The 26,667-nt window shown below is 39.1% G+C and overlaps 1 protein-coding gene across 6 annotated transcripts in view; it reads left to right on the forward strand.

The window, feature by feature from the left end:
* Positions 1 to 26,667, forward strand: part of LOC109425258 (neurexin 1) — a 694,091-nt gene that overhangs the window by 648,923 nt on the left and 18,501 nt on the right. For 3 of the 6 annotated variants that reach the window (XM_062846520.1, XM_062846525.1, XM_062846521.1), the window contains 4 exons: positions 9,654 to 9,801; positions 20,633 to 21,390; positions 21,449 to 21,627; positions 21,697 to 22,161. In XM_062846520.1, the coding sequence (XP_062702504.1) occupies positions 9,654 to 9,801; positions 20,633 to 21,390; positions 21,449 to 21,627; positions 21,697 to 22,161 (1,550 nt within the window). The remainder of the gene's footprint in view (positions 1 to 9,653; positions 9,802 to 20,632; positions 21,391 to 21,448; positions 21,628 to 21,696; positions 22,162 to 26,667) is intronic. The other 3 variants (XM_062846523.1, XM_062846522.1, XM_062846524.1) reach the window with 2 other exon arrangements.

The following is a 26,667-nucleotide window of genomic DNA, read 5'->3' on the forward strand; positions in this document are numbered from 1 at the left end:
CTCCAGGAATTCCTCCAGAAATTTATCCAGGAATTCCTCCAGGAATTCCTTCAGGAGTTCCTCCAGAAATTACTCCACAAAATCCTTCAGAAATTCCTCCAGGAATTCCTCCATTGTTCCGAGATTGTTGCCGATATATCTTCTGAAATTCCTCCAGAAATTACTCCACAATCTCTCCAGAAATTCCTCCAGGAGTTCTGCAGGGAATCCTCCAGGATTTTTTTTTTTTCAGATATTCCTCTTGAAATCCGCCCCAGGAATTGCTCCAGGAATTGCTCCAGGAATTCCTACAGAAATTCCTTCTGGAATTCCTTCAAATATTTCTATAGGAATTCCTACAGGAATTTGTTCACGAATTCCTCCAGAAGCTGCTCCAAGAATTCCTACAGGAGTTCCTCCAGCATATTTTTCCAGATATTCCTCCTGAAATTCCTCCAGGAACTCCTCCAAAACAGTAACAGTACTTAACACGATTATCTTTTTACTTACAGGTTCATTATCACTCCTCCAGAATTTCCTCCAGGAATTGCATTAGCAATTTCTCCAGGAATTCCTCCAGAGGTTTCTCCAGGAATTTCTTTGGGAATTCCTCCATGAGTTTCTCCATAAATTACTCCAGAAATTCCTTCAGAAACTCCTCCAGAGATTCCTTCAGAAATTCCTCCAGGAATCTCTTCAGATATTCCTCCAAGAATTCGTCCAAAAATTTCTCCGGGAATTCCTCCAGGTATTTCTGCTGAAATTCCTTCAAAAAATTCTCCAGGAATTCCTTCGAAAATTCCACCAGGAATTCCTCCAGAAATTTCTCCAGGAATTCCTCCAGCAATTTCTCCAGAAATTCCTCCAGGTTTCTTTTCAGATATTTATTCAAGAATTCCTCCAGACAATTGCTTCTTCAAAGCAATTAAAGCAATTTAAAGAATTCTCCAGGAATTGCTCCAGGTATTCCTGCAGCCATTCCCTCAGAAATTTCTCCAGGAATTCTTTAAAAAATTCCGCCAGGAATTCCTTCAAGTATTCCTCCAGAAATTTCTCCAGGAATTCTTCCAGAAATTTCTCCAGAAATTCCACCAGGTATTCCTCCAGGAATTATTTCAGAAATTCCTAAAGGAATTCCTTCACAGATTCCACCAGGAATTCCTCTAGAAATTCCTCTAGGGAATCTCTCAGTAATTGCTCCAGGGATTTCTTCAGGAATTCTCTCTGAAATATTTCCATGGATATTTCTGTGCGCATCCTTCTGAGATTATGACAGGAGCTGAGGTTATTTCAGGATTTTTTTATTCGGGGATTTTCTGCCGTAGAGATTATTTTCAGGAATTCATCCAACGCTTCTTCCACGAAAACATCTGGGGAATCCTTCAGGAACTCCTCCTGAGATTCCTTCATGAATTCCTCTAGAAAATCCTTCTAGAAATTCTCTGAGACTTCTCCAGGAATTCCCACATGAGTTCCTCAAATGATTCTTCTATTCTTGGGATTCCTTCAGGAACTACACACTTAAAAAACGGATGTCGGAAACCTCAATCGTTATGTTTTGTAACCAGAAAAACACGGTAAAGCTGGCATCATCGAATTTCGTCAGAGTTTGACTGATAAACGATAACTTTTTACCGATTATTTGTAATTTTTCACAGAATTTCGGTAAAATCCATTACCGAACGCTCAGCAGTTAAGATTTCGGAAAAAAAAAATACCGAACCCGATTGGCTGTGTACGTCCGGGATTCTTTCAGGAATTTCACCAGGAGTTTTACCAGGAATTCCTCCACGAGCTCCCCCAGAAATTCCTCTAGGGATTCCTCCAGAAATTCCTCCAAAAAAATTCTCCAGAAAATCCTCCGCGAAGGATTCATTCACACAGCAAGAAAAAATCACCGACTTCGGTAATGGTTTATCGAAATCTCAGTAAAAATCATAAAAAGTTTACTAACTTCACTGATTTTATTCAGTGAAATTGTTAACCAAATTCGAAGCGGTTGAAATTTCGGTAAACCATTACCGAAGTCGGTGATTTTTTTTTCTTGTCGTGATAATCTTACGAGAATTCCTTCAAGTATTCTATTAGGATAACCTGGATAAAATAATTAATAAATTACAGAAATTTCTCCTAGAGTTCGTTCAAAAGTTCCTTTAATGAATCCCTCATGCATTCTTCCAAGGGCTCCCTCAAGAATATCCACAAAGGTTCTTATAAAAACTTGTACAGAAATTTCTTTGGGAATTCCTTCAGGGTTTTCCTCTGTAATTCCTCCAATAATTCATTTAGAAATTTTTTCAGTAACTAAGGATGCCATCAGAATTTCACAGACTATTTTCATAAATCCACCGAGAGTACTTTGAGGCAGTACTCCATACATTCGATCGGGAATCTGCAAAGATTTCTCAATAATTTCCCCAAGAATGATTTTGACGGTTCCAACAAAAAATCCTTCACTAATTTCTGCGAAAGTTCAAGATTCCTTTGAAAAATTCTCCAATTATTCCTTTAAGAATTTCTCCATAAAGTGCAGCAGTATTTTCTTCAGAACCTGGTAGAATGACTCCGTCAGGAGTTACTCCAGGGAATTTCAGATTTTTTTTTTTTTTTTTTGAAATCCGCTTGCAGGCGTTTTTTTAGGAATTCGTCCTAGGATTTCTTCAGAAATTCCCACCAAGATTTCTCAAGGAATACGTCATATATTTCAACGAATATTCTTTCATAAATACCTCTAAAAAATTTCCGAAAACAATTCAAAAATTCCTTCAGAAATTGATCAAAAAACTTATTCAGAGATTTCTTAAAGGATTAATGAAGATATTTCTCCAATGATACACACAGAAAAAAGTATGGTAAAATCACAAATATTTGAGATAATTTCAAATAAATTATCAATTTGTTCAGGCCACAAAAATAGAACTGTTTGAAGCAAATCAAGCATAACATTTGATAACGTCCATAAATTACGTCACGCTTTTAGGGGGGGGGAAGTGTGACAACACGAATTTCAGAGTTTTCATACAAAAAGTGTGACATAGGGGGGAGGGGGGTTGTAAATAGGAAATTTTTGGGTGACGTAATTTATGGACGCCAGTGCCGGATTTGGGCTTCGGGGGGCCCGGGGCAATCCCTCTAAAGTGGGCCCCCAAGAGCAAGATTTTGAATATGTTTAAACTTTTTGTTTTCAATGTTGTGTATTATTCGTATTTTTATATTTTTAATGTTCTGATTTATCGACCGTATTCTATTAATAACTTGATGATTTTATGGCTATATCGGTCTTTTTCTACTCAGAGTATAAGGGAGTAGAGATCAAAGTGGATAATGAAAATGATAGATATGATAGTATTCGCTAGGTTGCGAACAAGTATGAAATTTTTTCATAGAAGGTGAAATTAGCCAAGTAGGCCATGTTCATTATCCACTTTGATCTCTACTCCCTTATACTCTGAGTAGAAAAAGACCGATATAGCCATAAAATCATCAAAATATATTTTTAATGTTTTTTTCTGCGATTCAGGAAAAAAATGAGTCACACAACTATTTAGTTCATTCAAATTATTATTTTATCATTTATTTTGCATTATTTTCTATGATATAATATTATTGTAGGAAATATTCAGGCCGAATATTACTTACTACCGATGTCCTATAAAAAGTGTACTTTAAACAATGCAGTTCTCAAAAATGACGACATATTATTCAATTAAAGAAAAAAAAATGCGAACATTTATTTTAATATTTTTGCTAAATCATCAAGATACTACATTCAAATTTACAGCGTAAATGTCATCTTATTCAGATAGGTATTACCTATATTTTAAACATTCATTGGAATTCATAAGATTTATGCAAATTCTAGAACTTATCGTTCATTTTAATACCTAGGAATGTGAAGAAGTTTTTATTAGGTTTGCAATATTCTACGAGTATTTTAAGATTCTGATTGGTCAAAGTTAGTACGCCAGGGACCAACGTTGACAATAAATTCTAAAAAAATGACAGATGTGTAAAACCACTGTTCCGAGATGTTTCTTGAAACTAGATTTTCAAAACTAAACCGAATTTTCCAGGAACGTTTCCAGGAATCATTAACTTCTATTTCCCATGATAACATCTGTCCTCAATGAAGTTGTGCAGATGGATATTATGTAGTTGTTTTCAGAATATGATCGTATAATCAACAGACTGATGTACACAAGACTAATGTATAAAATCTTTTAACGCACTCTGTTAAGAGACGCTTCTGTGCAGTAATTTTAACATAAACAAGTTTTTCTTCTGATCTCAACAAGAACTTTCAAGGGGTTTTGGAAAAACTCGCGTATACCAAAATAAAACAAAAAAATCGTTTTACTAAATTGTTGAATATGTACTGTAATATCTCTCTAGAGCTGAATTTGCTGCAGTCAAGCAGCCTCAAAACAATTGAATTGTTAAGCAATTTAAATATTGTTTTTCAGTTTAATCAAAATTTTTTGGTTTCAAAACATAAATTGACAAAACAGTTTTATGACTTTAGAATTGCAGCTCATACCGAAAAAAAAGAAATCCCACAAAAACTTTGAATCCAATCTGCAAATAGTTCCAATGCTTCAAAATTATGAAATTTTGGATTTCGATTTCAGATTATAAACAATCTGGATACCCTTAAAGAACCAACCCAATTATAACAACTCTAAGACATACAATAAATATAATCGTCTTTGGTGTGATTTTTTATGGATTCGTTGAACAAAATATATAGTGCTTATGGATTCTTGGAGGGCCCCTCTAATCGGGGGGCCCGGGGCACTTGCCCCCTTTGCCCCCCCTTAAATCCGGGCCTGATGGACGCCCCCTTTGAAACAAATGCAATTCATGTTTGAAACAAACATGCATCTTCTGACAGGTTATGTTAGAATGAATGTATTTTTTTTTGTTTTGTGTGGCAGGTAAGCCCTATGGAAATATTTCTTTTTCCAAAATAATTACAAATTCTTTTCCTTCGCTGGGAAATCCAGCACCGCCATGGCATTTTCAACGATAACATCATTTAGATCACATACGCTCCCGAAATCAAGAGGAAGACGGTACGGGGGCTTCTGAATTGGTATTGTAGAAATAAATATGTAATTGAGCTAGTTTTAAAAATCTCTTTTCTTAAGGAACTACTTCGAAAAAAAGTGTTGGCGGAGATATCGTCGAAACAAGAGACTTACCACTTGAGAATCTTGGGCAAAACAAACACTTTAAAAAATATCACATTTTTTACCTAAAACTGTAGAGCCAAAAATACTGAACCGATTTCAATGAAAACTTTTCTGTACAAAAAGTATGTATGTAGATGTATTGTGTCAAAATTTCATTCAATTTGATTTTACCTATGGTGACATTCAAACTGCTCTAACTTTTAAAATGTTCATTCAAAATGGCTGAAATTTTCACGGAGAGCAGATTAACACAACGATTTTACACCATCAAAATTTTAAAAAACGGGACAGTGTTGCCAATACTACAGTCAAAATAATACACACTGATTTTAAAATGTTAAAAAGTGCCCAAAATTTGAAAACCCCGTTTTTTTGTTTGAATTGTTAAAAAAATACTGAACCGATTATAATGAAATTTTCACCACTTATTTGAAGAACTTACAGTCAAATTTTCAGACATTTTGATGAGCTAACAACCAAGTTATAGCCTAAACAATTTTTAAAATGGAAACCCAAAATTTCCAAAATCACATTTTATTGTATCGACAATATTTGCGCCAATAATGAACCGATTTTGATGAAATTTTTAGGGGATTAACAACACATAACATGCTATTCTTGGTTAAAAAATCAGCTATTTTTGTGAACGCAATAAAAAGTTATACACTATTTTGAGAACCTCATTTTTTTTTTGAGTCCAGTTTTTAATAAGATTGAATAATTGTCCCTCGCATTCTGTTTCCGTCTATTCCACGTCTATTTCGGACACAACCTGAATTCAATTCCCGGCACATCTGCGTCAGTCACACATTCGAAGTCGATCGACATGCATCCTCCCTAGACGAAGATAATCGTAAACAAACATTTCACCGACGAGAAAAAGCGATTGATTTGTTGAACAGCTTTCGTTGCATTCTGCAGCAGTGAAATCCAACTTTGAACTGCTTTTATGGGATGTGAATTGAAGGTTGGTTCAACAAGTGTATTAAGCAAAGTGAAAATATGACGGTGATGAAGAACAATTTGGCTTGCTGCTGTTTTGGCGCGGTTGCCTTCGTCGTACATACAACTCGAAAGTGGAGTGAGTTTTTTTTGTGAAATGTTTACGTATTTATTCGATTTTCAGTGCTATAGGGGCTGGTTATTGATAGTCTATGTCTTTTTGCTTCCATCTGATGAGCCATTGGGAAATGTGAGTTGGAATATCTGTAATTATTGGTTATTTTTTGCCTGATATGACGGGAATTACATCTGACGAAGTAGATTTTTACCCTATTTCAATTAGCAGTTCGAATTTCGAAGCTTTCACAAAATCCGTTACGTTTTAGTACACTGCAAAATATTTTTGCTGGTAATCAGCAAACTTTGCTGATTTTTGGCGTGCTGATTGCATTCAGCAATACAAATTACTGAGTATCAGCAATTATTTTTCAACTTGCTGAACCATCCAGCAATTTTGACAGTTGATCAGCAAAGTTTTGCTGAAATTCAGCAAAAATGTTGCTGGAATTCAGCAATTTCTTTTGCTGATTTTTGGCGTGCTGGAAGCATTTCAAAAATTTTGGTGTGTAGGACTGCTGTGTACTGTCAGCAATTCGTTCCCATTAATGAATAGGCAAATCTGCAGTTTTCGTTTCTCTTTGGAATCGTTCTACACACCAAATTTTTTGAAATGCTTCCAGCACAAAAAAAATCAGCAAAATAATTTGCTGAATTCCAGCAATATTTTTGCTGAATTTCAGCACAACGTTGCTGATCTACTGTCAAAATTGCTGGATGGTTCAGCAAGTAAAAAACTTTTTGCTGATACTCAGTAAATTCGTATTGCTGAATGCAATCAGCACAAAAAAAATCAGCAAAGTTTGCTGAATACCAGTAAACAAAATTTGCAGTGTACGTATTGCTGTGTGCGTTCAAGATGCAAACGGTGCCCAAATGCGCTTCAAACGCGGTAACACATGTTACCAAAGGCAACGTAGCAACCATAGCCAATATCACCGCCAACCTAGGATTCGAAAGCTCCCACTGACATCGGGTTACTTGTTAGAACATCTTACCGCATTTGGTGCTCGCGCATTTGATATTTGCATTTTGAATGCACACAGCAATACTATTCTAGCCAGAGTTGCTCTCTGTCACTATCAATGATACACACTACGAAAAAATCAAAATTACTCGTGACGTAAATTCACTGCACAGAAAGTAAACAGTTTAATGACGTAAATTTACAGGTCTTTTGACTTAATTATACGTCATTCTTGTAAAATTGAGTTCAAGGTGACGTAAACAATTTGGGATTCGTGAGTCATTACGTTTCATATGACGAAAAATCCAGTTTAATGTGACTGAAAATTACGTCACTTGGGCGTTCAAATTTACGTCATATGTGTCGCTTTTATATGTGCATCCAAAGTGACGCAAATTTACATGAATTTTTCTAAGTGTGTAGGCAAACCGCCGATTTTGATAGGCTGACCGGCTGACCGCGATCCAAGTCAGCGTGTGCTCTGTTGAGTCACCGTCAATTTTCTTTTCCCATCACAACTGGACTGACTGTGATGGCGGGTAGATATCACTGATAGGCCATCTTTAAAATTCGTTTAAAAATCAAAATAAATATTTAAAGTCATGAAATTTGATTATGTGATACAGAATAACAAGTTTTGTATGTTAATCATTAAACATTTTGAGTTTTGGCTTAAATCGCCAAAATATCAGTTCAGTTGCTATGATAGTGCTCTGGAGTGCGGGTCAGTATCAACCCGTTGCCGGTCACTATCGTTTTGATATTGATCGGCCTACAGTGATAGTGACGGTGGTGCAAAATCAGTAGTCAACTGACATGACTGATATTTCGCAGCTCTGATTCTAGCACAATTGCGGTCCACTTTTGTTCTACTTGTCTAAAATTTCCCTTTAGACTTAGTCCAATCCACCGTTTCTTAACTCTTACCCATCCCTTCGAAACGATTATCAAAATTTTTTTTAATACTACATAGTAAAGAACGGCACCGCTCGAACTTAGACACAGTACTTGTTTTTTCGTGTCTCAAACACTATTTATACATATTTGCTTTCGTTTTATATACACTATATATCTAAGCCATTTGAATGCATTCGCTGCAAATGCACAATTGACATTATTTATAATGTACCTATGTATCCATATCTGTTAATCCCAAATATTGTATTTTTTCAAGGACTTATTCATTATAAATTGTCATTATTAACTCACTCACGTCTTTTTGCTTTAAAAAAATATTGTTTAATGATTAATAATTATCAAAATATTGTTACTATTAACTATTGCACACATAATAGCACCCACAATTACAGAGTTGAGTTGATTGCCTGCGAAAGCCACAAACACCCACCGCCAACTAAAGTACACTACCCTGTTCCTCGCTAGCTCTATATTCACCCACGCGTCATAAAAAAAAGCACCAAAACTCTGCACTAAAAACGCACCGAAACCCCCCACTTCCCCTCACCTTTGATAGCCTGGTTTTGAAATGCGCACCGTTTTACCTGAATGAACTTCTGCTGTCATAGATTGAATTTTGAAGAAAAAGCAGCATCCGTTGACACCACTTTCACAATTTTATTATTATTGTTATTGTATGGCAATTGTTATCATCATCCTCCGAAGCAATCACATAAGGCAAAAATTACTTTCCGCTTTGTATGGCTGACTATCGTTTGATAATCCCTGCTTTGGTTCCGTCCCTTAAAGTTATTCACAATTCGGCATCCAATCAATCCGACACTTTTGTTCATATTGTTTTAGCACAACAAAAACCACAAAAAAGCTTTTTGTGTTTGTGTGTGTGCAGCAAGATCGTGATCACGCCCCCACCCAACTCCCAACAAACAATAAAACTCACCACTCCCAGTCGAAACTTTTCCACCGTCTCACGACCACCACCACCACCCAGTCAAAATTAAGCCCAACCAAAACAAGCCAAATCAAACAAAAACAGCATTGAACCCCCAAGCAAGTTTCACAAGATTGCCTTTTAGTGATATACCCATATGATATGCATTATGCAAGTTTTTTTTCTTTACTTGTACAAGATAAAATTCTCTCGGTAACCGGAGAGGAGAAACGAAACAGTTCATCGTTTTTACTAGAATGTGTCCTCTTCTTTCTCTTCTTCTTATCTTTCTTCCAATTTTTTCTCTGTGTGTCTCTTTCCATCTCCATTGTGTACCACTTTCACCATTGTGATTTCCCTTCCCTCATCGAAAACGACCGCCAACGAAAACACAAAAAAAAAATAACACGCGCATCTCAATTCACCACTCTTACAAACTCCGTACTAAACGCACACTCTTACTCCCCAAATCACCACACGAACACATACCAACACGCATCACCTTCCGTCACATCACGTGCGTGTTCCATCATGATCAAACCAATACAATGAACAATGTCAACCTACCACCAAACACCAAAATGAAAACTGAAAAAAAAAACTCTAGCGGAAGCAATCCTTGGACGGCACAGCACCCTGGAGGTGAAATCGCTGCACCTGGGCGGCCTGTTCCACGCCGAGGAGGAGATCCAGATGACGGCGGCCATGCCGAACTTTGTCGGCCAACTGCAGGGGTTCGTCTACAATGGGCACCGGTGAGTATGGAATTTAAAAATGAGCTAAATGATACATATACATACAATGAAAAGAATGGACTTAAACAATATGCATGCACTCAAAAAAGTTGTGTGGTAGTAGGTGTCTACAAATTTAATCAAAAAGGGACTGTTCCTACAATTTCCAACCAACTAAAAAAATTAGTGATTCATGTGAAAGCTACAACACAATATACCGAAACAATTACCGAAACGAAAACGTGTTAACTTTAATAATAACGAGGCATTGTTATTCTTTAAAGACACCGGATTTAAATCACATTCCTGTCAGAAACTTAATGCTAATTTCGTGAAATATTTTTAACAAACATATTTAACATTAGCATACTAACCATCGTTCTGCCTTTGCTACAATTTAGTTGGCAATCATTTATCACACATCATAAACATTCTTCACGATATTCAACAGAGCTAGTTTCACCGCATGTCGTCAGAATACCCCTCGTAATGCTGTGCGCACTAGGTCTTAACACACTAGCCACACTTCCACAGATCCATTGATTAAGCGCCGTTCCTACAACTACCAATACTACAGGGGATACTCAAAATACATAACTGGAACAGGTTAAATTTTCACTTTTCAAAAAATGTTCAACTAGCTGTAACTTTTCGAAAAGGGCATCAAATATTCTCAAATTTTTACTGTAAGTTTATCAACTAGTTGTGTATCAGTGGTTCAATTTTGGAAAAGATCGGGCTATTCTAAACGAACCCAAGTAACAGAACTAGCTGCATAACAGTTTCTAAAGCTATAATTTGCTTAAGAGTAGTTTGTTCCACTCTTGTACAACAAAAATGTTTGTTGGGAAGTTAGAAATATTCTAGAAAAAGGTATAATTATGTGATAGCCAACTTTGAGATGTTATATCTCCGGATTCAACAAACCGAATGCAATGAAATTTTGATCGTTTCAAAATTCGAGATAGTAATTATTGTTCTTTTAAATTCCCTCTACTTGACTTGAATATATTTATGTTTCGAAGGAAAGCAACCAAATGGCCGGCATTAAATTGAAAAAGTAATGGGATGCATATGAAAAATAGATAAATTTACTAAAAAACATAGAATAAATGAAATCGCTATATCTTTTTTTTCCTATTAATAATTTGAAATTAAGTCAAATGTTTTTCAAAGTTCATTATATAAGTTGAATGAATGGTCAAAATTTCATTGCATACGGTTCATTGAATCCAGAGATATAACAGCTCAAAGTTGGAAATCGGATAATTATACCCTTTTCTAGAATCTTTCTAACTTCGTGTAAAATAGCCCAATCTTTTCCAAAATTGGACCACTGATACACAACTAGTTGATGAACTTACAGTAAAAATTTGAGAATATTTGATGCCCTTTTCGAAAAGTTACAGCTAGTTGAACATTTTTTGAAAAGTGGAAATTTTACCTGTCCCAGTTAATTTGAGTATCCCCTGTAGATCCCTTGCAGTCAGGTCTCACTATTCCGCAAAACATTTGGTTCTACGAGCGATGTTTGACGCGTACTCTTCAACTCATCTTGGTCAGAACTCATTGCAAATCTATTGCCCAAGTAAAATTGCATCGTAGGGTTCCTCATGTAGCGTTGGTCTACTGAAAGGAATGTACGTGAGAGGCCTGGAAATGAGGTTTCGACCTAAGTTGATTGCAATGTTTCATGCTACACGACTCAGTAATCAGATTGTAGACTCTCTCTCGACTACCCGCGCAGACTGCCAGACAGGTGAATACAGCTGCCCATAGTTTTACTTGACTTCATCCAACTTGATTTCTCCAACTAAGACCGATCCGAAATAAACTATCCAACGTATACATGTAAATAGCTGGACAAAAGCTTGCAGTCGAGGCGGTGGGAGTGTAGCCCTAGGTGAAAGCCGTGAACAAGTTGCCTTCATTGAACATAAGGTAGATTACCTTGATATCTTTTCGGCAAGACTGTGAAACTTTGCTACTTAAAACCGTTCTCACATACACATACTCATTTCGTGTATAACGACTTCCCGGTTTGCATGATGTAAGTGGCGGAGCCTGGTGATATGATCAGGTCAGTAGGTCAGCTCCAGAGGAACGTGCCTCCTTCATTTGGGAAATTTGTACTGGGCAAAGTTCTTCTTGGGTAGAAATATCTGTTCTGTTCAATGTTCTTCACTTGGATGTAGGAATACAGGGTCTTTGTCCCACTCATCGGAACATCTTCACATCTGTAAACCTGGACGAAGATCTGTATCCTCTCTGGAGCCACCATGTTGAACTCCCTCAGATTCACTGCTTTTGAAGTACTATCTACGCCGCTCACAGATCTATTGATTGGTGCCGTTTTTCCGTTCCTTTCAGATCTTACACTTCTGCAAATCATTTGGTTGCACAAGTGATGATTGGCTCGTATACTTTTTTTACCCATCTTCGTCAGAGCTCATCGCAAGCGTACAAGACTCTCCAACGTCTAATTTGACTTCTCCAACTAATACCGATCCAAAATAAGCTAGTTCAACTTATGTAAACAGCAGGATGAAAGCTTGCAGCCGAGCCGGTGGGGTTGGAGCCCTAGGTGAGGGTCGTGAACATGTTTCCTTCACTTTTACAAAGCACATTCCCTTGACACTTTTTCGCCCAGAGTGCGGCTTATACGGCCACACATCAGAGTCCAGAGTTTCCTTTGGTCGTCCCGATATGGCCAGAAGAGATTTAAGGCATTGAGCACTAAGATTCGCAACCTTCAACTCTAATCGAAGTATGTATGTAAAGGGTCTTCATGGAAGCTGCTCTGCTTTTGTGTCATTGGTCGAAAATGGATTACTGCACGAATTTATTCTGGCCTGCTTACTCTCACATGAAATTTGACGTTTGAGAGGTGTCGGCACCGCTCAAACGTCAAATTTTCTGTGAGCAGGCCAGCATAAATTCATGCAGTGGACCATAGATGACGCACCAATATGCTGTTTCTCGAGGGTCAACGAATACGTAGAGCTTCACGATTGTCGATTGGCATTGCAGGAGCAAGCGGTGGAAAAGTAGCACCGAAGAATTCTTGGTATAGGGCACTGCATGAAATTCTTTCCTTCTCTTTCACTCTTATACTTATGACACACATGTGATACAAGAATCACTGTACAATTGCGCTTGAAATGAGTGCCATACTGAAAATTCTCTCAGTTCAAGTCAGTCTTGTTGAAATTTTCTTGACACTGTGTACCGTTGTACAGGAATCACACTCGTATCACATGTCTGTCCGGGGTATTACAGAAATGTTGTAAGCAACAAGGCCAAGAAACGTCAAAATCCCATACAAAATAAAAACAATGCAGTGCCCTATACAAAACTTCTGTAAGAGTGAAAGAGAAGGAGAGAATTTCGTGCAGTGCCCTATATCCAACTGATCTAAACTACCCACCCATTACGCCATTGTCGAATGTTGTTTTCGCTGATCGTTTCGTCCTAACCTGTTCCAGAGGTCTCAATCTCTTCGATGAGGATCTTTCCTTTGATGAGATCTTTCTTCCTCAGACCTGGCGGTTCAAACGGGCTCGTAACAACCCGAAGCATTTCTCGCTTCGTGGGAACGTGGTTTTGACTGAAGATCTTTACAACGAATAACAGTGTACGTGAATCAGTCCTCAGTGCGCATCCAGTGTATCACCAAAAAGAGTTCTGTGTTCTCAATTATCTCCATAGTTAGTTTCTTCTATGGATCATAGGATACTTCTTCAATACCTTGCACCACATCTTCGAAATTGGACAGGAAATTGCGAAACTCGTATCATTCTAGAGTTTCTAGAGCTTCCTGGACCCTTAGGTAGTGTCCAGATATTCGTTCACGTAGTGATGTTTAAAGAGTTGAAGGGGCATATCGAAATGCTTCTCCCTTCGTTGTAGAGGATAAAAGGCAATTAACACATGTGTTGAAGATGCGCGGGTAGATCAAAAACTGGCGACGTAGAAGAGTGAAGTATGGTGCTTCAAACGGCAAGGCCATTTGCTGTAACTTTTCAGATATATCCTGCACAAGCCCTTTCTCTGAACAGCCTGCCGTCAGAACATACACCGTTCTTTTTTTAGCTGCAGACTTAGCAGCTACAAAGCTGTAATTTTGTTTAATTCATTTCGGTTGAGTTTGGTCAGTTGTCAGTTCGTTAACTGACAGGTTATGTAATTGTAAATACCTGTAGATACTTACAATTTCAGTATTTTTCGGATGCTATCCTGGTGTATCGGTAACCACCAATAACGTGGACAGTACATATTGAAAGGCAGTGGTTCTCAAAAATATGTTTGAGGTTGAAACAGTAATGAAAAGGATTTTCGTTACACCTTACTCGACACTTCAGTTCATTGGTTGCTGTGATCCACAAACGCTGTCTCCGATTGCTATGTTCAACACTCCTTCTTAATCGGACAGGTTCAGCTTACTTCTGAGGAACAGAAAGGGCCCAGCAGGAAGTCCTTTTGTGAGTATATCAGCAACTTGCTCCTTCGTCGAAATATAAATCGGCTGGATGATCTTGTTTTGGATGCACTTACGAATGAAATGAAATCGTATATACACATGCTTCATACGTTTATGCTCCCGAGGTTCTTCCGAAATTTTAATGCAAGATTGATTATCCTCGTAAATCTTCACAGGTTCATCCATCGGTATTCCAAATTCTTCCAAGAGATTTCGTATCCAAATGGCTTCACAAGTAGCTTGACTAAGGCAAACATACTCAACTTCACACGAAAACAAAGCAACTGTTTTCTGCTTTCTATGTCCTTGAATCAGTGGCATCGTAAATCTGGTACATAAATCCGGATATTGAACGTCTGTCTTCACAATCATTACTCCAGTTAGCATCAGCATATCCAATTATGGCATCTGCTTGGCAACTGCGACGATAAGGACAGACATCCAGTTCTCGATACGGATGTTTCGTGATTGATCCATTTCCTTGCTTCTCAAGTTTTAGTTGGAGCTCAAGCGGTACAGGATGGCAATCCGACGTTCCAAAATGGTTCAGAAGTCTATCAATGTACCGTGATTGATATATCTTCATTTCTCCTCGATTTTGGTTGTACATAATCAATCTTCAATCCAAGGAATTGTTTCAGTTCGCCCATATCGCTCATTTAGCTTCCGTTTGATCACAGACAATCTTAAAGGAAATTCGTCAAAAACTTTTGCCCGGTGTCATTTTCATGAGCACACTGCCACCTGTTGGTAGAACCGCGCGCGACACTGTCGGCCATGATGGATTTCGATTTGACGTTTTGCTCACACACACACTAACACACAAATTGCTTGTAACTTTCGTTTGCATCATTCAGCAACGTGTACACTGGCAAACGTCAAACCGATCGAACACTAGCGCATCTGGTGGAACGGTCGCGCAAATCAAATGAAGTTTGAACTGATCGTTAAATGCATGTGCCAAGCCGTTTTGAAGAGTGTTACGTCTATTTGTCTGTGGTTTGATGCATGCAATGTCCTCCAGATTGTTTGAAATCAGCAAGATGTCATCCACATACTGCAAGAGGTATAGAGCTTGCTGACGTTTATTCACCTTTCTCTTTCAAACATGCAGGCGAAATGGAATTGGTTGTCATCAGGAAAGGTTTCCCGATGAAAACAAATCCTATCCCGCCTGCATGCATGAAAGAGAGAGGTGAATAAACGTCAGCAAGCTCTATACAGTAACATCTCCAACTTTTCGAAAATACAGGCAGCTGTCATAGGCAGATCGTTGGAAACCCAGGCTCAGGATGAAATTGTTGAATTCTTCGTTCCAGCTTCGCGGTGTTTGTTTTAATCGGTACAGCGATTTCCTCAACCGGCAAACCATATTGGGTCCTCCTACTTCAAAACCTTCGGGCTGCCTCATGTATATTTTTGCCTTTAACGTCCTGTTCAAGAATGCTGTCTTGACATCCATTTGATGAATTGTACATCGCTTTTGGTTTGCCACAGCCAACAACAGGATTCGGATCGTAGATATTCTTGAAACCGGCGCATATGTTTCATTATAATCGAAATTCGTCTTCTGCGAATATCCTTTTCCTACTAAGCGGGCCTTGTAGCTTTCGATATTTTCAACTCCATCACGTTTGAGTTTGAATAGCCATTTACAATCAATAATGTTTTTGTTTTCGGGTTTTGCTTCCTAAGCCCAGGTTCCAGGTTTCTTCAACGATGATAAATTCCGACTCAATATCTCCTTTCCAAAATATCCAGTCGCTTCTTTTCTTCTACTCATCAATGTTATTGGATATTCTCGCCAACAAATGCTTCAGCACTGAGAGCGTACGCCAACGTTGATTCTGCATTGTGCGTCATATGAAAATCGTTGAACCGGGTCGGTAGTTTTATCGCTTGCTTCTGCACGGGATGCTCACTGAACGTTTCATCGGCTGGATGACCTCGTTTCCTACTTTAACCTTCCTCAACGTCATGAGTTTAACTAGCATCATCCGGTCTTGGAACAGGTTCATCTTCCGCTTCATAATGTTCACCATCCACGTTTTCAGGCTGCACCTCTTCCAGACAATTCTCCGGCTTGATTACAATTCGCTCCTCGCTATCCAGTTCATCGCTAAACTCATCCACGTCAGCAGCAATACTTTTACTACTTTACTTTTGGCTCTTCCTTCTTTCTTTCATTAAATAAAAAGTCACGAGAAATAAACAGTTTCTTCTTCCGAGAATCCCACATTTTGTATCCGTTTGTGGCATATCCAACCAGGCTTGTCCGCACTGAGCGCACGAAAATTCTGCTCTTTTGATTTACACCACCAAAATCATCATATTTATGCAATCTTCCTATCTTACCTGATAGAAGGATGTTTGAATATCCTAAATGTCATTTCGAACTGTCAAAAAATCGCACCGCAGTGCCACACTGTGCGCGCAAAGAGAATTTCACCCGGGTGAATTCCCCCAGTGAATTTCTCTTTGTACGCGCAGTGTGGCACTGCGGTGCGATTTTTTGACAGTTCGAAATGACATTTAGGATATTCAAACATCCTTCTATCAGGTAAGATAGGAAGATTGCATAAATATGATGATTTTGGTGGTGTAAATCAAAAGAGCAGAATTTTCGTGCGCTCAGTGCGGACAAGCCTGTATCCAACCATGATGTTCTTCTCTGACTGTGTGTTTGCCTTCCATGCATACTTCACAAATGCTAGTTTCCACTGATTCAGGTAGCTTCGAATTTGTTTGGACCATTTCGTTCCGCCACAGCTTCTTCAAGTTCGCTCCTCCGAGAAGTCCGTAACGTCTATGCCACAGATTGAAAACTGCACTGTTCACAACATGCGCCTCTGCTTCACGCTTGAATTCCTAGTTCACTTTCGATTGTTCAGCTTATACAATCTTCCGTATTTCCTTCCAGTGGCAACCGCTCTCCCATCTAGACTCACGATAACTTTTCCTTCGAAAGTAATGAACATTCCTTTTTCCTCTATGCGACTAATCGAAAACAAATTCAAGTGAAGTCCTGGTACATACAGCACATCCTCGACAACCGATGATAGCTTCCTTCCGTCAACTTCGGTGTACATTCGTATTGTTCCAGCATGTTCCGCGACCAACGATTGACCACTCTTGGCAACAGCAATCGATATCTTGTGAGGCAGGCGATGAAGTTCTTCAAAACAGTTCCTATCCTTCACCATATGGTCGGACGCCCCGGAATCCAGGAACCAATGGAATGAATCTTTTGACTTTTCCAGCAACACTGGATTCACTTGTGGCAGCAAACGCGATGATCGCATCGTCCTCTTCTATGTTTGCTCCTGTCGTCTCCAATCCCCGAAGAAGCTTGTCGACTTCCAGAAGATGGTTCTGCATGCTTTCTCCACTTTTAAGCTTCATAACACCAAGTCTTCTACGGTAAAAGAGTCGATTCGCCAATCCTCGTCGTTGAAAGGTGTTCCGAAGACTTTCCCAGCATTCCTTGGCGGTTTCTCTTCCCATCACGAACTCCAAATGGCTATCAGCGATACGATGGATAATCAGACTCTTACACTTGTGATCGTCCTTCCTGCGTTGCTCGAGTTTGCGCTTCTTCTCTGCTTGCACTTCAGGTGTGTCTCCAACAGCTTTTCCAGGCCTTTTTCCACCAGAAGTACCGTCACGTGATAAGCCCATTGGTCGTAATTGTGACCGTCAGAGATCCAACGCTTTTCGTCTTCCATCTTTCTTTCTTGGTTTCTTCTCTTTACGGTACAGGGCCAATAATCTATTGAAAGGCAGTGATTCTCAACTATAAGTTTTTTGGTTAGAGATTGAAACAGTATATAGCGTTCGAAGAGGCATAATTGATGTCTTCGCTGCAATCAATGAACACTGACTCTCCGTCCACCGTTGTTCAACGGTGGCTTACGCACACACAGGCTGACACGCTCGCACCCGTGAACACATAGATTTGGATAACGCTGGTCTGCTGCGGATAGAGATTCTTGAAGAAGCAGCGCGGAACGTTGTCTTCGTTGATCTGCTGATACTGTTTGATTCACATTTTCCAAAGCTCGCGTGATTGCCCCGCAATAGACTCGTCCCTGTTTGCCACCGCTTGTCGATATTCAGCTCCCTAAACTCTAGCACTCTGATATGCTGTGGCACAGTTTCCGGCCCCAAAAGGACAGGGTTCTCTAGCTTACTTTTTAGACTTCTCGTGCTTTGGAAGCTCTAAGCTTAGGGGCTGTCCATTAATTACGTAAGGGAAATTTTGCGATTTTTCTACACCCCCTCCCCCCCTTGTAAGATTTTTTGTATGGAAAGCCAAATATTTTTGTATGGCGCGTAAGATTTCTCAAACCCCCCCTCCCCCTATAAACCCTTACGTAATTAATGGACAGCCCCTTATCGCGTTCGTTGCGTTGACATCGTGGTTGATCTGCTTCTCCATGAAACTCTCGAAGGATTCTAAGTCTGCCAACGCAACGGTTGTTGATCCTTGAAGGAAGCCCACTCCATCTTCATGGAGCCTCCGAACATATCTACCGTAATCCGGGGTAACATTGATCAGAATTTTCGATCTTTCTTGAATAATTCTCTTGTTAAAGCAAACGTTACATGTTTTATATTTTTAAAACAAGTACTGGCCCTCTGAGTATGTGTTAAGCTACTCGAAAAAGTGTTGTAAAACTTTTAAATATGTTTAAATAGGATTTTTAATCTAATTTTTGATTTTGTTGATTTGGGGTAACATTGATCATGTCAGTGATCAATGATCATTTGTGTTGAAAATACCCTTACTTACTAAATTCGGGGTCGCTGATTTCGAATATGTTGTCCAAATTCTTATAAATTATGTAATTTTTAAGTTATTTTAGGATTAAAATTCTGTAAACCACGAATAACGCCTAAAAATAGGCAATGGCTTAAGGAATTGATAGCCGACTTTTAATAAATCGTATATTTTACTGAAAAAGAGCATTTTCATAGAAATTTTGTTTATTAAATCCAACTCTAGGATATCATATTGAAGTAATACAGTGATTTCAAACCTCATATTGTATCTAGTATTCACGCCAAGCATGAATGTTTGACAATGTATCTCATTGCGTTACGAAACACAGTTATGGAAAAACCGATTTATTTCAATGTTTATGAAATTCAATTTTCATGAATTGCATGTCATTTAATAGCTTAATGATAGCAGATTACGATATACCATTCGATAGCAGAAACTGATTCAATGTAAAATGCTTGTTTGAACATTTCCTGAGGTAGGTCAATCCGATCAATGTTACCCCGCTGATCAATGATACCCCGGATTACGGTACCAGCTTTTGCATCATCAAGAGTTTGGTAAAGTGTACGCCTATCGCCTCTACTAATATTCGATGGTGTGTTGCCTGGGTTGTCAATGGATTCGTGGACGCATAGAAAGGTCGATTCCTTGGAGAGATGGACGAGTACGTCAACCCTAATGCTTATAGCATCAGGGGTATTCAGATGACCTGCGGTGAAGCTACATCTACTGGAAATCGTGAAGAATAATGAACCTTCTGGTGTTCAACATGGTGGCTCCAGAGAGGATCCAACACTTCATCTAGGTTCACGGGTGGAGCATCCTGATCGCGGCGTCTTTGTGGCCGATGAGGCAATTACCAGTGGTATATCAACGAATGATGCCACCGATACTTTGATGCGGCAATTACAATGGCCAACGGATGACTAGACATTAACCTGCTGAAAAATAAATTGAATAGTAGATCGAAAATTTCAAAGTTTGACTTTATAAATTGAGTATAAGATTTTCCCTTTGAATAACGTTGAATGGGTTCTAAATATAAATGTCTAAGCATAAAATGGTTGAAATTAGTATCGAATTAATCTTATACTAAAGTCTACGCTAAGTAATACACGTTTGCCGACGAAACGATTGTAGCGAGAGCAGTGCAAGGGTTTATAGCATAACATAGCATGGTACATCCGACCGCACAAAACCTGGATTGACTGTCTAGAATGACATGCTTTTCAACAAACGACCTCTTTCTTTGACACCTATCCAAGTCCTTACGTAGACCTCTATGAATCAACGTGGCTATAAAATGATACTTGCGTGTCGAGTACTTCAGCATCCGATTAGTTATATCTAACAGTACCGACTTTCAAGTACAATAGTGAAATATCTGCTAGGACTGACGAAACTTCCTCTACGTGGAGTGTTGGCTAACCCAGGTGCTATCCATAAACTACGTACACTTTTTACGTCTTCTCAGACTTGGAAAATACTATTTGCAGATTCTGAGATCGCATTAAAAAACAAAAAATCTTCCTCGAACATTTATTTACTACAAACTAATAATCTTCTTCCACTTTCTATTTCGCCAGCTACATTGACCTGGTCAAAACGCTCGGACCGGAGCTGTCCGCCCTGCCAACGACCACCTTCAAGCTGACGGCCCGTTTCATCAATTCTCCCCCTGGATCACCCTATCTACCGGCCACCTTCCGCTCGAAGCACTCCTACGTCGGCCTACCGATGCTGAAGGCGTACTCCTCTGTGTTCATCGACTTCCGGTTCAAAACCCTGGAACCCAACGGTCTGCTGTTCTACAACGGTGGCAAGCGGAGTGACTTCGTAGCCGTCGAACTGGTCAACGGGCACATCCATTACGTGTTCGACTTAGGCGATGGCCCCATCACGATTCGGGACAAAGCCCGGATCCACATGAACGACAACCGGTGGCACTCGGTGAGTATACGGCGGCCGGGACCCAAGACGCACACGCTGGCGGTGGACGAATCCATCGAAATCTTCACCGCCAGCGGGAACAACATGCACCTGGAACTGGAGGGTATCCTGTACGTGGGCGGCGTGTTCAAAGACATGTACTCGCGATTACCGTCGAGCATAGCTTCCCGAACCGGATTCGAAGGCTGCATGGCATCGGTGGACCTGGCTGATACGACGCCAAGTCTGACCGAGGATGCTGTCGTACCGAGTTCCCTGGTGGTATCTGGTTGCGAGGGGCCCACCAAGTGTAGCCAGAATGCGTGCGCCAACCGAGGGATCTGCGTTCAGCAGTGGAATGCGTATGCCTGCGAGTGCGACATGACCTCGTTTACTGGACCGACCTGTTACGATGGTAAGGCTATCTGGGTTTCAGGGAGTGCTAGAACTAGATTCAAGATGTTCTTTTACAGAATCCATCTCGTACGAATTTGGCACCAACAAGGGACTGATTCAGTACACGTTTCCTCCCGGAAGGCAACCAGACACGGAAGAAGATAACATCGCACTGGGCTTCGTCACGACAAAGTCTGACGCGGTATTGTTGCGAATAGAAAGCTTGACAACGCAGGACTACATCGAGATGGAGATCGTAAGTTTCGTCGGCGTAACGTATATCGGCAGTCCAACGAATAACCGGCTTTTCCATGTTCTGCACTAGGTTGAAGGTAATGTGTTCATCGTGTACAACATCGGCTCGCATGATCTTCCACTGGGTGAGATCGGTGTCAAAGTGAATGACAATAACTACCATATCGTGCGCTTCACACGGTCCGGAGCCAACGCTACGCTCCAGATCGACGACTACAACGTGCAGACGCTGTATCCTACCGGTAGGTATCGCTCCGAAACTCTCTACAACTCAAATTTACACATCTCTTTTTTATTTTTAGGTCACCAATCGACGACCTTCACGTCGATGTCGAACGTCCAGGTCGGCGGTAAGATCTCTCGTAACGGGCGCTCTCGTATCGAGCGGCCGTTCAGCGGCGTGATAGCCGGCCTCTCGGTCAACCGGCTGCGGGTGCTAGACCTGGCGGCTGAACGCGATCCCCACATCAACATGCGGGGCGATGTGCAATTGGTAACTGGCGTTTTAGATAGAAATGACCAAAGAATGCAGCAGGTTAGAATTTTAAACAAAAAGCAATTCGACAATCGTTCAATCTACGAATCAAGTTCTTTTTAACCAACCAATCAATCAGTCGCTCGTTATGCGTTTCTTTGTTTCGTTCTTCTTTGTCGATTTTGTTTTTTCTTCTTTCGGTTTCGTTACGGTTTCATTCGGCGCTCTAATTCTCTCTATAGTAACATCATCGATCAATAGTGCAAAATTGACGCCTGAACTTTATATCGTATTCTACGAAATTGTTGATCCTCAATCGCTTTATCCCTTGCGTTATCATATGTTCTAACATATTCTTCGTGCGCATTAACTGCCTCATTTCCTCGAACCAAAGGTTCGATGAAATGACGCACTTACGAAATAATAACGATGCGTTTTTTTTTCGTTTGTTTTATATTAATTTTCTTAGAAGTGTAAATGTCTGTTTTGTGCTGTCCCTTTTTACGAGTAACGGTCTGATCGAGTATTAAACAATAATTCAGTGTTTTTTTGTAATCTGCACCATTTTCAAGATTTCCACTGCACCAGTAAATGTGTGAATATTCAATAGTTAATTTCGATGACATAAAAAGAAAAATCTTTTTTCGGACCCTCGAGTTGAAGTGGACTTTGTTTTCAAGATGTGCGACTTTCGATTTCTACAGAATTCTGTACATAACTTTGCGCTTTCGATTCAGTTTTTTCTTCCGACATAGGTTTATGGCTTGATTTGTTTTATTCTAATCGAATTCTGTTTAAAATTCAAACTACTTTCCAATTTACATCGAGACACAGACAAGAAGCAGGAGCAAAACAAAAACAGTAAAGAAAGTGCATGATTGTTTTTTCTTTATAATTTGTAAACCAGCTGCAATCGAATTTCGTACCCGACCTTTTCGTGATTCCTTCCTAACCTTTTGCTCTCGTTTGACTGAACATTTGAAACACTACAACAATAAACATCACTGAGGAGCCGCCATTTATAAACCACGTTGACCAATTGATTAGACTTTGGCCAAACTGGAGTCACCAAAAAGCCTAAGTGGTTCATGAACGGCACCTGAACACTCTGTTCTTTCTTTTCACAACCCGGTACACTTTTGGAGCTATCTTCTGTCTTCAAGTATTCACAAGTATCACGGCGACATACAGCACAAAACAGTACAATAACACGAGTACACTCAACCACATAGCTTCAGTTTTTTCATCCTCATTTCTGCAAAACATAATTTTTTATCATAACACTCACATTATTAAGAACAGACTTCTACAGGAAATATCACAGTGCACAATGGTCCGAGGACCAACATTAAGTGGAAAAAATTAATAACTCAAAAACCATCCAAGATAGAGTCTTCATGTCTTCTAGACATTTGCTCGTGAGTCCAAGCCGCGTTATATGCAAAAGTGTCCTAAACGCCAAATCTTAAAATACTTCATATTTCAGCACCTAACTTTTTTATTTCAAAAGATATCGAAATAAAATGTTCTGCAAAGTTGAAGAAGGTAAAAACCCCGACAACTTTCTCGAAGAGCAGTTTTTTCTATCTCTTCAATCTGAGGAGATATAACTTATTGAAGAAATAAAAAGTCCGAAATCGGTTTTTTTGTCATATGTCAAAAACTATCATTTTTTCAAGCCTACTATGTTCAGAGCAATTGTACATATTGCCAAAATACACATTTCGTTAGAAGACATCAAAGCTGTACGATGTTTCTATCAAAAGATATAAGTATTTTTGTACTTTTTTAAGCCAATTTTTCTAGCGTAACATTTGAAAAAGGCGCAAGTGAATCTTTAATTTTCTCCCACCACCGGATCTAGTATGACAAAAACTGCATTTTAACAAAATTTGGAGAGGGTGTTTTTTTGTTTTGCGTTTTAAATGTGATTTGACTATGACCGTATTTTAGGCATCAAATTCACGAAAAATGACATCCATAATGTCCGAGTTCAACATCTACTCGTGTTTCAAGATCACTTATCTTAAACATTCGAGTAGCGATGAACCCAATGTTGTCTTTTTTGTTTTGTTTTGTTCCTTTGTGTAAGTGAGCAAAAATATAAAACAAATTTCCTATAGTTTTTCGATTTCTTAATTCATCAGATATATGCATCTGGTGATCGTATGCAAATTTTAAATTGAATTGTGGACCGTCCAGTTTTATATGTTTGACATATATTATGAAAGGCCTTTGATCCTAGGATAGGATGCGACACGTAGTCAGTCAATTTGAGACCAATTTGCTGTCAAACGGAGACCAGTCGCTGATTGGTCGAAATTGATATCCGTTTGCTGCGATCATATCGCTTTGTTGTTGGCTTGGCCGTGTTGCTAGTTTGTAGGTTTAGCATTTGATACCAATATTTAAAATCATTGTATTTTTTTATTCAAGCTTTATCGCCTCAAATATGTCAGCATTCAAAAGCAAATCAACCTAATGTGACTCCCATGGCTTGACACCGGTTAAAACCATTGATTTGGTGCAAAATCAATTGATTTTTTGATAGATTTTATCATAATTGAAAGAGCTTGCGTTTGAAAGCAATTTTAGTAGCAAGTTACGCTATTGCAATTGCAAATAGTGCTTTACGGTGCGAAATATGCATCAAAACTTCAATTGTTAAAGTTAAATAGTTTTAAAGATTTGGAATAAAGAAAAGTGGCAGCACTTGATTTTGATCGTTGACGAAATTGACTGACTACGTGTCGCATCCTATCCTAGGATCAAAGGCCTTTCATAATATATGTCAAACATATAAAACTGGACGGTCCAAAATTCAATTTAAAATTTGCATACGATCACCAGATGCATATAGGGGAAATTACCTATTCTCGGCCGTTTTGTTCTCTTCGTCTTTGGGTTTTTTTTTGGAACCTATTGAACTCAGAGTTCGTCTCAAATCCTTCCCAACTAAGCTGAATTATATGGCCAAGTTTCAGGCAATTTGGCTGACAAAAACCCCCCATGACGAAGAGAACAAACCTGCCGATAATACCCATTGTCACCCTATCTGATGAATTAAGAAATCGAAAAACTATTGGGAATTTGTTTTATATTTTTGCTCACTTACGCAAAGGAACAAAACAAAACAAAAAAGACAACATTGGGTTCATCGCTACTCGAATGTTTAAGATAAGTGATCTTGAAATACGAGTAGATGTTAAACTCGGACATTATGGATGTCATTTTTCGTGAAAAAAAATACGGTCATAGTCAAATCACATTTAAAACGCAAAACAAAAAAACACCCTCTCCAAATTTTGTTAAAATGCAGTTTTTGTCATACTAGATCCGGTGGTGGGAGAAAATTAAAGATTCACTTGCGCCTTTTTCAAATGTTACGCTAGAAAAATTGGCTTAAAAAAGTACAAAAATACTTATATCTTTTGATAGAAACATCGTACAGCTTTGATGTCTTCTAACAAAATGTGTATTCTGGCAATATGTACAATTGCTCTGAACATAGTAGGCTTGAAAAAATGATAGTTTTTGACATATGACAAAAAAACCGATTTCGGACTTTTTATTTCTTCAATAAGTTATATCTCCTCAGATTGAAGAGATAGAAAAAACTGCTCTTCGAGAAAGTTGTCGGGGTTTTTACCTTCTTCAACTTTGCAGAACATTTTATTTTGATATCTTTTGAAATAAAAAAGTTAGGTGCTGAAATATGAAGTATTTTAAGATTTGGCGTTTAGGACACTTTTGCATATAACGCGGCTTGGACTCACGAGCAAATGTCTAGAAGACATGAAGACTCTATCTTGGATGGTTTTTGAGTTATTAATTTTTTCCACTTAATGTTGGTCCTCGGACCATTGTGCAGTGTGTTGAAACATTGTAGTGTAGCGATTGATCAATAAGTCATGCATATAAACACTGATCATTTCAACGAATCTGTAGCGTTAGTTGGAAGTCTGTTCTTGTTTAATTCATTTCCTGTTACCAGCAGCATGAAAAACACAAGAGACGGAGTAAACACAGCAAGTTGAAGAAGTCAGCATAATTTTCTATAAAGCGTACTTAGTTGATATTTGATGCTTGATTGGCTACAACTCGTAGCGGTGAGTCTACGCCGAATGAATCATTCGCCTTCACTGGTCTCGGTCTTGGGCCAAAAGACGAGTGCACCGATGAACTGAATTCATCGCGGCCCGAGAATTTTGACACTACAGCGGGGTCGTTCCCAATCAGAATTGTTCAATTCTGATAGGAAATCTTGCACTTCTGATTGGAAGCGACCCCGCTCTAGTGTCAAAATTCTCGGACCACGATGAATTCAGTTCATCGGTGCACTCGTCTATCACTTGCAGTCGCTCTGAACGTTTAGAATCCTGGTCATCCTCAACTGCCTTCCACGAAGCCACAGCTACTTGGTACTCATAGTTTATGCGATGCCGCCAGATGCCGTCATTTAGCTTACGCGGTCGAGTACCATTCGTAACACTTCAAGTTCGATGACTACAAAGGCTCTCTGATCAACTTCTCACAAGCGTTTCATTGTCGTATAAAACGACCAGA

This window comes from Aedes albopictus, chromosome 1 (genome assembly GCF_035046485.1).
Source record: "Aedes albopictus strain Foshan chromosome 1, AalbF5, whole genome shotgun sequence".
NCBI classification, from domain to species: domain Eukaryota; kingdom Metazoa; phylum Arthropoda; class Insecta; order Diptera; family Culicidae; genus Aedes; species Aedes albopictus.